Source organism: Miniopterus schreibersii (assembly GCF_964146895.1).
Source record: "Miniopterus schreibersii genome assembly, chromosome: 1".
NCBI classification, from domain to species: Eukaryota; Metazoa; Chordata; class Mammalia; order Chiroptera; family Miniopteridae; genus Miniopterus; species Miniopterus schreibersii.
This window is the reverse complement of record NC_138101.1, coordinates 75,593,992-75,607,994: the sequence shown is the minus strand read 5'-3', so window position 1 is coordinate 75,607,994 and position 14,003 is coordinate 75,593,992. Positions and strand designations below refer to the sequence as shown.

General features: G+C 41.8%; 1 protein-coding gene across 1 annotated transcript in view; it reads left to right on the top strand.

Moving 5' to 3' along the window:
• The first annotated feature begins 630 nt into the window (after positions 1 to 630).
• ITIH5 (inter-alpha-trypsin inhibitor heavy chain 5) overlaps positions 631 to 14,003 on the top strand; it is a 69,722-nt gene continuing 56,349 nt past the window's right edge. Inside the window, exons 1-2 of the mRNA XM_081121164.1 lie at positions 631 to 834; positions 9,313 to 9,357. Of these exons, the coding sequence (XP_080977290.1) occupies positions 745 to 834; positions 9,313 to 9,357 (135 nt within the window). The 5' untranslated portion in view covers positions 631 to 744. The remainder of the gene's footprint in view (positions 835 to 9,312; positions 9,358 to 14,003) is intronic.

Sequence of the window (14,003 nt, the reverse complement as noted above, 5' to 3'; positions counted from 1 at the left end):
CCTGTCCCCTTATGGCAGGACCGCCTAAATGGGGACAAGAGTGCTAGTACTTTTTGCATTAGTCTACTAATTAGCATCTCTTAATTTGGCTTTTAAACTTCAGTGCCTGAGGCCAAGAGGAATGCGCCGTTCAGGGGCAGAGGGGGAAGGTCTGCCGTTTTCCCTCTAGCAGGTGGGGGGAGGGTGGGAACTGTAAAGGGTGGGCCCGGGTACAGTCAGCAGGAGGGGTTGTGGTATGTATAGCAGGTGGGGGAGTGGGCTACGGGCTGTCAGCCTGGCCCTCCCCCGGTCCTCCCGCAGAGATGAATCCGTGAAGAAGCCTTTCACACGTCGCAGGAAATGAAGAGTTGGGGGGGGGGGGCGCGGGTGGCAGGTGTCCCAGGCGCTGGATGCAGAGGGCGAGGGAGGGCGTCTGGGCGAACTTGCAGGGTCGGCGAGTTCGGTGGCCGGGCTGGAGGGCGGGCCAGGGAGGGGACCGTCGGGGCGCGCTGTGCTCGCCGCGGGCCGGCCCGCAGGGTCTCGCCTGCCGGAGCAGTGGGGAAGCCGCCTGGACGCGGGTTGGTGCGGGGCGGGGCGGGGCGGGCGGGGGGCGTGGCGCGCGAGTGGCCGGCCCGGGGTTGGCGCGGCGCTGGGAGGCGGGCCGTGCGCCTCGGCTGCGGGAGCGCGGCGCTGTCCTGCGGGCGCGTCCGCCGCGAGGTCCCCACGCTGTTCCTCGCGCGCGTCCCGGGGCGTCCGGCTGTCGACATGCTCCTGCTGCTGGCACTGTGCTGGGCGCTGCCGCTCTGTGCTGGGTCCCTGGAAGAGGCGCGGAGCTGGGGTGGCACTCCAGAGCAAGTAAGTGGAAATCTGGGGGTGCCCAGGGAAGGCGCAGGGTGCTGGCTGTCGCCCCTTCCCGGTGCCTCCTTTGGGCGCATGGGCGCTGGACTGGCTCTTTTGACCAGTCCTGGACGCCAGGAAGGGAGGGACCACCCCATATCCCGTCACATTATCCCCCCTTTTCTCCTCCGTTCCCCAACTTTCTGCGAGGGAGCTTCCCTACCTATTGGTGACTTGTGGCAAGAGTCCGGATGGTGAAGTTTCCTGCAGAGCTGCGTCTGGGACCTCAGAGTTCTGCAGAACCACATCTTGGCTCCTGTGATCTGCCCAGATTTCTGCTAGATTTTTTGTTGTCATTTCTGAGCCGGAGTCCTAAGTTAATTAATTCCAAGGATCTTCTTTGAGCAGCTGCGTGGGCACCTAGCTGGTTTGGGTCAGTGGTTAGAACGTCGGCCCTCAGACTGAAGGCTCTGGGTTCGATTCCGGCCAAGGGCACGCGCCTTGGCGTGTGGGAAGCAACCGACCGATATGTTTCCCTCTCTGTCTCCCTTCCACTCTCTCTGGAAAGCAATGGGGGGGGGGGGGGTCTGTTGCTCCTTCCAAACTTCCAAAAGCCTCCACTTTTCACCTCTGAAAACCTGGAGAACCGGACATCCCACCAGGTGGACCAGGAACCAAAGGATCTCAGTTCTCCTAGTTAACATTCTGAGCATCTGCCCGTGTTTGTGTTTAAATGGCCTAATCCCAACAAGTGGGTAAACTTGCATTTGAAACCTCAATGCAGTGTCTGATGAACAGAAAAACTTTTGAAAAATATAAAACAAGTTCACACGATTATCAGTGTAAAGACCTTTTAAGGAGAAATGGCTCTGTCCCAAGCAGACAGTGCATATCTGCTCCTCCCAGTGCTGTTTACACACGTATCGCTTAAATTATTTTTAAGTTGTTTCATGTAAAGCGTGTTTTCACATGATGGAAGGAAGAGATAAGTAGGCACACCCCTCCTCCCCCTTCTAGCACCTTGGTTTGCAGAGCAGATCCAGCAGATGGAATCTGCCTAAACATCAGATGATTGCGTTCATGTTGCCTCTGCCTCATGGATGTGAGTCCTGCAAAATGGGAGAAATGGTCTTTCTCCTGTAGGGTTGTCAGGAGAATTAACCCGTAAAAATTCCTGGAGGCTGTGCATGGAGAGGTGGAAAGTGCAGGCTGTGGGTCGAGAGAGAAAGGCTGCTCTTGGCCATTTACAGCTGTGTGGCCTGGATAAGTGGTTTCACCTCCCTGCCCCCCCCCCCCCCCCCCCCCATTGATCACGGCAGGGAGCAGACCTCCTTTTGAGGATGAGTGTAAGTATTCAGCTGCTGATCTGTGTAAAGGTATACAGTGGGCACACAATAAATGGTGATGTTTTAGTAAGCAATTAAGGGTGTGGGCTTGGTGCCAGGCTGCCTGGGTTTGACTCCTGATTCTTTCACTTGCCAGCTCTGTGACACTGGGCAAGTTATTTGGGGCCCCAATTTCCAAGTCTGTAAAATGTCAGAAGTAATAGGGTGATGAGAACTGAATAGCTAATAGGCCTACAGCGCTTGGAACAGTGTCAGCACTTACTGTTGGCACTGGCTGGCAGGCTTGGGCAGCTGAAGTGCTGAGGGAAGGGATTTAGGGTAAAGATCTTAAAATGTGTTTTGGGGGAATGGAGGAAGAGTGTGGGCAGGACTGAAACAAAGATTCTGTTTATGAACCAGGAGGAGGGATTAAAGCTCTAACATCTGCAAGTCCAAGTAGGCTTTTAACACTCTCTAAACTCTGCCACATAAAATAACATGGGCTTGGCCCATTTTAGTGATTTCATGCTGTCTTCAACCCATGGTCCTATTTATTCATCTTGAGAGTGACTAAGTCAGAAAAAAACTCCAAGATATAGAGTCCTGTGAAAATTAGCAATTTTACCTCTTTATCACTATTAAAATTTTATTTATTTGTTTACTGGTTGATTTATTTATCTCTTGTGATGTAGGGTTTAAGAATACAGGCTCCAGAATCAGATTTTCTGAGAGTTGATGTTTATGATCCTCTATTTCCCCATCTCTAGAATGTGGATGATGAGATGACTTAATTAAAAGGATTTTGAAAATTGAAAAGAATTAATAGTATACTTACAACTGAGAACTGTACCTGGAAATGTAGTTTGCACTCTAGTCTCAGAATTATGGCCTTCAAAATTATATGTAAACTCAGTTTTTCTTATGTAATTGAATATTAGACTGCATTGCAATTTCAGAGAAGTTCTCTTGTCATTTAACTTTAATTGGTGATATTACTAATAACACCTTAGATTCAGATTCCTTTCTCATGCTCCCTCCTGCAAACAATATTGCCTATAGCAGCACTACTGTGAGCAGTGTTTTTCAAACTTTGCTGTGCTAAAGAGCACTCCAGGAGCTCATTAAACATTCACATTTCTGAGACTTCCCATCAGTTAAGGTTTGGATGGGCCCTGGATGATCTGATGCTGGTGATCTGCAGACCACACTTAGAATAATGCTGCTTTCAGACTCTTTCAGGAAATTACTACTAAAAAGGAAGTCTCTTGTATAAAATCAACCTGCTACAAATGTATCCATTTTGTAAGTTTCAAATTGATATGGTTTCTTTAAATAAGGATAGTGCTGTATTCCTGTTACTACAAAAGCAGTTTTTAATTTACAAAATAATAATGATCATTAATTATTAAAGGTCCATAAGGAGTTCTATGTAAAAATAATAAGAAGCAATTAAGTATATGGTTAAGAGCACTTCAAGTGGAGCCAGACTGGGTTCAAATCTGGATTCTACCATTAACTGGCTGTGTGTTCTTGGGCAAGAAGCTTAACCTCTGAGTCTCAGTTTCATCATCTGCAAGACAGAGTTATTAATAGTTTTTACCCATAGGCAGGGGTGGATCTAGGTTTTGAGAGGAGAATAAAGTTTACACAATTTACAGGGACCTCTTGAAGAAAAAGAATATAAAATTATGACTATAAAGCTAGCTGCTAAAGTGAACGTTTATTTAGGGTGTTGAGTAAACCACAGCAAATGATACAGCTGACAAGCAATACATCACAAGTATCACTTATTGATGAGGGACTGTACCAGGGAGGGGTCCTAAAGCTTATTACATTTTATTAGCTTCTAAATAATAATAAAACATTAAATAAAAATAGTCAACCGACTTCTGTTCTGACGATTGTTGTGAGGATTAAATGAGTTAATTCAGGCAAAGCCCTTGCCTAACAGTCACTATTTTTAGTATTTATGTACAGCCTGGTTAAGCCCCCGATCCCCTCTGCAAGGAGAGTGTCCGTGTGCTACTTCACCCAGGGGAAGCATGGAATCCACCCAGAGGAGTAACGTCCCCAGCTCCCAAGTGCACAGCCTGGCTCAGAGCGCAGGTGTGCTGATGCCAAAAGTGGCTCTCGGTGACTCCTCCAGAGAGCAAGCGCTGTCATATGTACAACCTAATGCAATTTGTCTCAATGTGATTTTTATTTGTAGCCCTTGGCACATAGATAGTGTTCAATATATGCTTGTGGGACCACATCGATTGTGGTGGTGCATTTCTAGTTCCCTGAACTGAGAACTCCTGGAGTTTTTATTTTCATAATCTCTCACTCAGAACCAAACCTTTGCATTTGGGAAAACACTGAAAACCAAGACAATTGTTTTTAAAAACTCTTTGCAAAGTAAGTCAGTAAAAGGTTTTATGAACTCCGGACCACTCGGTAATGTCTCCTTTATGTGCATGGGTGGGATTGTTGAAATGCAAGCGTAGAGCCGAATGGGGAAGGAGGAACTGTGGGAGAGACCCCAGAGATCTACTCACTCCCAACCCAGCATATCTTATTTCTCTCAGGAGGGTGGGAGTTGGGGGGGTGTCCTGAGAATTAGGTGATGACTTGTATGTTCCTAACTAGCACTCTGTCCAAAGCCTAGGTGCTCAACCTTAAAGCAGTCTTGCCCACCGTGTGTCACAGTTCCAGCGGGAGGACCCAGCAACCTTTTTGTACCTAAGGGACAGCAGAGTCTATTTAAAAGGATGGGGCCAGGGGATGGAGACTAGGGTTTTCTGGGGATCCTGAAGCTCCTCATTATTTTCCTACAGGCAAGGTCTATTTCCCTTGTTTCTCACAGTTAAAAGAAACAGTGACTTGCCTGAAGCTAGTTGATTTATTTTTTAAGTTGCCTGGAAATTGTTTGGAATCTTAGCCCCAAAGTGAAGTTTCTTCTCCCATTACTGAGATCTTAGGCACCCCAAATTGCAAATGGTTAATGGCTGAACAGCCTGCAGTGACATTACTCCACAGGAAGAAAACTTTTGTGCAAATGATATAGAATTACCCACATGGGGATCTTCCCAGGCTAACTGTCCTCAGCCCAGGTGATAGATGGCTCCTCCAGTGCCTTTCCAACCTGTAGCCTTTGGTTTTGTGTCAGGTCCTATAACACATCTCTGAAGCAACTGACTCCTGAGTTCTGGGTCGTGGTTTCAGGGTTTTAGAATGCCCTCAAAAGTTGGGGCTGACTGGCAGATGAATTCTCAGTTCAGACCCCTCCAGGAACTCATGACCAGTCACTTGATGGTGTGTGGCTGAGCTAAGTGCAGCTTCTCTTGGTTCTGCTATGGAACCTAGAGTCACAGACCCAGTGACAGGGCTCAATAGGAAGGCAGAGGGCGAGAACCCTGCCTTGAAGTCCCTTTCAGTCAACCTGGGTCATTACAGCATCCACACCAAAAGGCAATGAACATGCTCTGTGTTTTCAGAGTCTCTTTCACCATGGGTGGAATTAAGCTTCACTGCTCTCCTCTCTTCCCCTGCGCTTTCCCATTTATGGGCTCTTTAGAATGCTTTCAGGATATTTCTCTTCTTTTCCATTTGTGATCCAACACTGATGGATCTTGGGGAAAAAATAAATTTGTGTCCAACTTATAAACATTTAAGCAGTGCCTGCTATTTTTGACCTATAGCTGTCCTAACTAATGATGGACTAGATGGTGGAGATTGCAAACTCTGTATTTACGTTCCTTGTGCAAAGGAAATCTTCAACCACCCTTCTACCTCCTGGCAGTGAATGCTGCTTGGTCCATGAGTTGAAGGGGCAGTGGCAGATCTTTGAAACTCACCATTTCTCACATAGTTCCTGTACTGAACCTGATTCTCTTAAATTTCTCCTTCCCTTTCATCCCACTTCAATAGACATCCTACACAACTAGTTGGAGCCACACCTTTATCACAAAGCCTCTCATGGTCAGTCAAGAACATAGTACATTCTTTTTCCCATTTCCTTTGTAACTTATAAAAATTACTTTGTTAAATTTTCATGAAATGTATTTCTTTCTTTTAACTTAGATAGTATGTTTCTTGATGGAAGGATCACGGTTTATATTTCTCAGTAAACGTTGTGGCCCGGACATTTTCTATTCTGATGTTGGAGAGATAAGCTCAGCTCAGGAAGAGCAAAGAATTCTATTTGTGCCATCTCTTAAGTCTATGATTTGGGGCCCCAGGCAGGTCGATGGAAGCTCTAAGATTACTATTCATGGCAGTCCTTGACATTAAGCTGGAGTCAGTTACTTATCTGTCTTTAAACCCCACTCCCAGATTCTTATAATGCAATGGGAACACAGGCAACAAAAGGGATCAGGAATGCCTAACTGAACACAATGATGATGACATTGGTGTTATTTCCACTTCAGTCCTGGCACCAGGAATCTGCGTATAGTGGAAGTTTTGATTCTGGGTCAATCTGAGTTTAAACTTGGACTGAAGTGTAGCCATAGTGATCCCCTGAGACATCAGATAGTGATCTAAAAAATGAAAAACCAACTTCTCTTGTTCTTTTTAAAGCTTGTTTATTTTCTTGAAAAAACTATTTTACAAAGGAGAGAACTTCAAAGAAAATACTTTAGATCACTCAGAGAACATAATACCTCAGAGAGGCTGGACTTTCCTTCTGATCATAGTTATATTAAGTGGTCCCCAGCCAATTCCACAAATTTAGGATGGGGAAGGCCAGAGATGAATCTGCAGAACTGAAACACCTTGCCCAGGATGCTTATTGCCGCTTTCCTTGAACAGTCTCACGCATCCCACCTCATTTTAGAAACAGAAACCAGCATCCTAGTAATTGTTTGGTTTTCATTTGGAGTCAGGGCAGATGTCAACCGAAGTCCTATATTATTTCTTTCAATTCCATGTTCTATAAACTAGAAGGCTCTATAGTAGATAATAATGGTAATTTACAGTTGTATTTTTGAGGGAGCGGGGGAAGGATCAGGGAAAGAATGGGGATTTAAACAATTTCTGTTATACTTTTAGTTGACAAATGAAAATATCTTTTTTGTGTTTTTCTTTTATTGGAAGTAGTAATGGCTAATTTTTCAAAAATTAAAGTAGCACAGAAATGTTTAAAGGAAAATAACTCAGCCACCCAAAGCTAACACCATTAGCAATTTGGTGCACATTCTACTCATACAAACACTTAGACTTACAGCAAGGGGGTCGTGTTAGATACATGTTTTGTTACTTCAGTTAATCACGTAAACATGTATCATTAATACACTAGTTAGAACCTGCCAGGCTATACTGCGGTAGCAATACCCAAATCTCAATGTCTCAAACGACAAACGATTATTTCTCCCTTGTACAATTTGTCCCTCTTGGGTAGGCCGCGGAGGAGGTGTGCACGTTGCGGTCACTCAGGAGCCTGGACTTGGCCAGCAGCTACCATCTCAAACTCTGCTAATTACTGTGCCACAAAAAAAGACATTTCTGTAGTATCACGTATCTGTAATCCCACACTTGGCCCAGAAGTGACAAGTGTTGCTTACATTCATACCTTATTGCCCAGAACCAGTCACATGGCCCTACCTTGCCACAAGGAGGCCAGGAAATGCAGCACATCTGTCAGAGAGCTACAGAAATATTTGGTGAACAGCACTAAAGTCCAATAAAATGAACATTTATTGATATCAATAAATACAGGTCCACATCGTTATTTTTAATAGCTGTATTCTAACTAATCTGCGTATAACAGTATATTTAACCAACCCACTTTTTAAAGCTAGTTTAAGCTATTTCCAATTATTAACAATTGTTTGAAAAGTTGCAAAGAATTTTCTTGTACATTCATATGGTGGGAATGTAAAATGTTATAGCCACTGGGAAAACAGCTTGGCAATTTCTTAAAAGTTAAATTTGCCATATGACCCAGGAATTCCATTCCCAGGTATCTACCCGAGGGAAATAAAAACATATACCCAACATAAAGATTTGCATGTGAATTTTCATGCAAGTTCCACATAATAGCCAAATAATAGCCCCAAAGTGGAAATAACCTAAAGTCCATCAGCTGATGAGTGGATAAACAAAGTGTGGTGTATTCATACAATGGAATATTATTCAGACAGAAAAAAGAATGAAGTACTGATACATGCTACAACATGGAAGAATCTTGAAAAAATTATGCTAAGTGAAAAAAGCCACTCATAAAAGACCACATATTGTATAATTCCATTTATATGAAATGTCCAGAATGAGCCCATCCACAGAGACAAAGTAGATTAGTGGTGCCTAGGGCCAGAAAAAGTGCAGGGCTTGGGAACTAACACATAAGGGATACAGGAGGGTTTCTCTGGGGTTAATAAAAGTGTTCTAAATTGATTGTGGTGATCATTGCACAACTTTACGAAGATACTAAGAACACTGAATTGTGTGCTTTAAACTATACTTCATAAAGCTGTTAAAAAAAGATATACATAAGACCTAGGCATATTTTTCAAGTTTTGATCCACATTGTCAATCAAATTGCCTCCAGAAAGGACGATTTATACTCACACAATAGTTCACACTTCAGTTATTTAAACAGTGATTTGACAGGAGTGAAGTTCCACACAACCAGCTAAGACTTTTAAATTAGTCCAGAGTTGCTGGTTCATTAGCATGGGTTTTGAAAACGAGGATCTCATCATCTTCCAATGCTCCTCCTCTTCATGTGGGAAAGTATAGGGGCAGATCATCAAGAAAAAATGCAATAAGAAAATTCAAGTTCAGTTCAGTTTTGCTTCCAGAGTTTCCTAGAGTTTTGAGTTGAATAATTGAGCAAGGCCGAACATGTTTACTTATTGTAAGGGACACAACAGCAAAGAGCTTATTTTCAAGCCCCAAACAATGCAACAATACAGATGAACTTTCCATTCTTGTCATTTCATCCATACCCCTCTAATAGATTTAAGGACCTTCAGATGACCAGGTAGTGTGACATCATGGGTTCAGCAGTCAGCCAGATGGGGGAGGGATGAGTATGAACTCTGGCCCAGAAGCGTCCTGATTAAAGATCAAAGCTGCTTTTCAGGATAGATAGTCCTTTCTGTGAATTTCAATTGATTTTAACTTCCTCACGTAACTGATTCTTTAAGAATGACCTCATAATCATGTTTCATGGCTCTTCTCTTTGTAGGTTGGACTCAGGGTCCAGAGGCAACTGCGGCTGTTGCAAAGGCTGGTATGTATATTTGCGGCGCATCTTACATCTGTCCCCTCACAAGTCTGTGTATTTTGAACCAGGCACTAACTTTGCTGGCAGTTCCTCCAAAGCTTGTAAAGTTGCTTATAGAAGGATTCTGACATGAAACTGTAGCTTTCATAGCACTTTCTTTAAGTGGATTTTTCTTTCTGGAAAGAGACCTGATTATTTCAGCAGGACTATAAGGACAAAGTATGAAGTTTAGAAGGTCTTCTTAAAAACGCACACACCTAAATTCACCTTTACTTTTTTATGGCATTCTCACGCAAAAATAAAGGTTTTCTTGTGAAGCAAATGAAGAATTCACATTTGCAAAGTAAAGTTTCATATGATATGAGTTGGCCAAGGCTCTCAATGCATGCTGGAGACTAACAGATCGGAACTCAGGCAGTCATTCAGCAAATAATTTTCTTTTTTGTGTTTTTTTTTTTTCTATCTTAGAAATAACCTAGGTGTTTAATGAATACACATTAATAAATATAGTTATCGGTTCAGGGTTTTAAGTTCCCTAAGATCTTTGAAATTAACTTAAAATTAATTATTGATAAAATAAAGTTTGTCAGAATAATTATTCTATGTGATTAAACACAAATTTACACTTTTTGTAATTTTAAACATTAAGTACAGTCATGAGTCACTTAAGGATGGGGATACTTTCTGAGAAGTGCGTCATTAGGCGGTTTTGTCTAACAAATAATTTTCGAATGCTTGCTCTCTGCGCCACACTGTTCTAGACCCTGGGAGTACAGCAGTGAACAAGACAGACCAAAGACCCTGTCCGTCACAGTACTTGAATTCTAAAGGGGGGCAGAGGTAAAGTAAGCAAGTAAATTGGAAGTGTATTAGTAACGGAGAAGATGACAACTACCCAAACAGGAACATGGGGGCCCGTACGTGCATTTGCATCTGTGAGATTTCTGATTGTTGTTTTCAAACAGTGGGATCCTACAGGGACAGCTAATGTGTCCTGAGTGCTACTATGTGCCAGGCATTGTTCTAAGTGCCGCATGTGTCATAGCACAGTCACCCTTGCCACAATTCTTTGGGGCATTTTACAGATGAGAAAACTGAGCTTCAGGGAGATTGAGTAACTTGCTCTAAACTACACAGTTGCTAAGAGGTACAAGAACCAGGATTTGAGTCTCAACAGCCTGGCTTCTGAGCTCATGCTCTTAACTAATTCACCAAACTGCTTTCTCAGTTATATGTATTTTTTTCTATTATTACTTTCACTCAACACCTGGCCTAGTTCTGTCCATTCTTTTAGATGGTGAGAAATAACTCCATGTCGCTGGCACACTATAATTTGTTAAGCATTCTACTGTTGATGAGTTTTCAAGTTGTTTCCAAGGCGCACCCCCACCCCCGTAAACACTGATGTAAAAAGTGTCTGTTTATTCTGTTATGTGGCTGATCTTACTATAATGGCCTAGATTTTCAGTAGGAAGATTGCTGGATCAAAGTGTATATACATTTTAAATTTTTATAGATGTTTTCAGACTAGTTTTTGAATGCTGTTACTCTTAATACTATCTGTATTAACTCCTTTTCTATCAGCAATGATGAATATGCACATTTCTGCCAATAGATACAATTACTCTTTTTTGATTTGTCAGTTTCTTAGATAGATATAAAGTGATTTTTCATTGTTCCTTTAACTTGCATATCCCTAACTACTTATGAGTTTGGACTTTTTTCTATACATTTATTGGCCATTCAGAGTAGTTCTGTGAATTGATTTTTTTTTTTAGATCTTTCACCCATTTTTCTCTTGTGTTTCTTATGCCCTAATTGTCAGTGTTTCAGATATCTTCGTATGTTATAGATATTCTCTGTCTTCTAAGTTGGAAGAATTATTTCCTAAATACGTCATTTGTCTATTAACGTTGTTTATTGGTCATTTGAAAGTTTTGTTTCTAAGTAATAAATAAGTTTATATTTTCTCTAGAGCCTTTGAGTTTTCATTCTTGGTTACAAAAATTTTCTTAACCCCATGACTGAGACTGTTTATGTAATTGCCCAGATTTTTTTTTAGAAATCTCTAGAAATTTCAAAGGTCTTACTTTTACATGCATTATAATTTTTTAATATAAACTTTATTTGCCCATTCAACTGGCACCACAATGATCTTTCCAGGAGTAGACTGATGCTTCATTTTCTTTGACAAATGTCTTCAATGATTCTGCATTACCTGTAGGATTAACTCTCAGAACATATGAGAAGCTCCATGATCTGTAGCCTGTCTACCTTATGAGTCTCCTTATATTTTATACTCAGCTGTACCACACTAATCTGAATGTTCTCTACTCTATTTAATGAATAGAGTGTGGGTGGCAACAGCTGGCACTCATTATCACTGCCAGCTCTTGGACCACAGGGATTTGCTTGATTTATCCTGAATTAATTAGATACCCTTTTTTAGGAAGCTCTCTGACATCACATACACAAAAAATGTTGATAGTTTGAAGAGCAAGGGTGTCTTTGTGTCTGAGTCTTCATGGTGCTTAGCAGGTACTGGCCTGGTTTTCCTCAGACAATTCACTGTCATCATTTAACCTACCAATGGAAATGGCCATGCCTGGCATCTCCTTCACAGCAGGTATTCTAAAATTTGTGGACTGGATTTGTTTTAAGCAGATGTGGTGAGACAGGTAGACACAGAAATGATTATCACAAAGGAAGAAGTTTATACTCACAGATGTGTAAGAACAAAAGGCATAGCACACCACACAAGGCCACACGGGGAAGCACCAGGGTCAGTCAGGAGGCAGAAGCAATGGAGGCAGAGCATAGCCCAGAGCTTTCATTGGGTTTTTGCAGGAAGGAATTGTTGAGTAAGCTTAGGATTGGGTAGTTTGAATAATTTTGTCAGGCTCTGGGCTGTCGTGGTGGTTCCTTATTGTCTGGGGGTGATTTAGGGCAGATGAATATTGGCTGAGTGTATGAGAGTTTGATAAAGGAGGTGGGTGAGAATGTGGACTCTGGACTGGTTGGTTGTATATCAAAGATGTGCTCACAGGGGAGCTGTTTGTTATCTCTAGGAATTAGCTAGCCCTAGGATTAAGGCGTCAAATGCCAGTGCATCAAGAATATGGAATATAAGAAAGTCTAGTCAATACAGCAGGTAACATGTCTCCTTACTCCCAACTTTAATCACCATGGTTTATCTTTTATAGGAGGTGTATAAAGTGGGTTTTTCTCCTACATGAAAGTGATAATTGCATTTTATTTTTCTTCTCTCAACTTAATGAAATATTGCTAAGTAGAATGTATTACTGCAGATAGGCAATCCAGAGCTGATGCCACCCTCTGTCTACAGAGGGGTAAATTATTTCTCCAAGGTGATAAATACATGTGCCTTGCCAGGGAGGTGCCTCATCTGGAGGTCTTCTGCTTCATGTAATATCAACATGGGCTATGTTGTTTTTCTTAGTCACTGCCAAGCCTCAAACTTTTCCTTTATAAAGTGAGGGGGAGCCGAGTTAGATGATTTGTAAGGTTCTCTACTGCCTCCAAAATTATTTCTCCTAATGATCACTAAAGAACTGTGAGACCAGAATAAAACAACAAAAGGTTAATCTTTTGGGAAGAGACCTGACTTCTGGCAAATGCCGTCACAAACATTCCTGAAGTTGCATTTCCAGATCGCGTCTTGGGTAATTCAGGACATCCTCTGGGTGGCTTGATTTTTAAGTGACTCACATGAATCACACAGAAACGTTTAGTCCCTTGAGAAGCTAATTAAGACACTCCCTGCCTCAAACTGCTTTTCCATCTGTTTAGCTTTTGTAGAAAAATAATGAAGAAATTATTATGTCACAGAAAGACTTGATTTTTGCCCCTTATTTTCCAGTTGACATCTCCAAACAAAATGAGTTAAGTATAAAAATGGAAAGCATGTTGAATTCTTAAGGACTGTGCATTGGGAAAAATTGAGGCAACTGTTTTATAGCTTTCCCTTTATGACCCACTTTCACAAACCTCGGCCATTCCAAGTTTTGCACTTGGCTTTTGGGGCTGTTCATTTCCTTACAATTTGACATACCTGCTCAATAGTCTTCTCACAATGTAACCTTCTTTCTAATTAAACTGTTCTGTCCTTTGTTCTAGGAATGTGATGTGGTTTATTCCTACTTCTATGAGTTTTGTGTTTCTAGAATGCTCTTTTTGTTTTCTTTCACCACATACAAATTCTAAGTCTGTTTTAAAACCCTTTCATACTTTTACAGACCTCACTGATTTCTCTTTCTTCTGAAAACTGTAATGACTTATAGCCAATAAGCTATATATATATATATATTTTTTTAAGCAACTCACATGAGTCACAGAGAAATGTTTGGTCCCTTGAGAAGCTAATTAAGACACTCCCTGCCTCAAATATTACATTTGTAATATTTCTTCCCAATCATTCATAGAATTTAGTCTAAGGTAGTGTTTAATAAATACTAGTTTATTACTATTTCCTTTTCTTGAGGTATGTACTTTTCTTTAATTGTTTAAGATTCAGAAAATCCAATTCAATTCCATAACTGTTTCTGAGTTTTATTCTGTGCTGAGAGTTGTGGGTGAAAAAAAAGAGAGTCTTGGTCCCTGTTCTCCATGTGTTTGCAATCTAGTAGGGACAG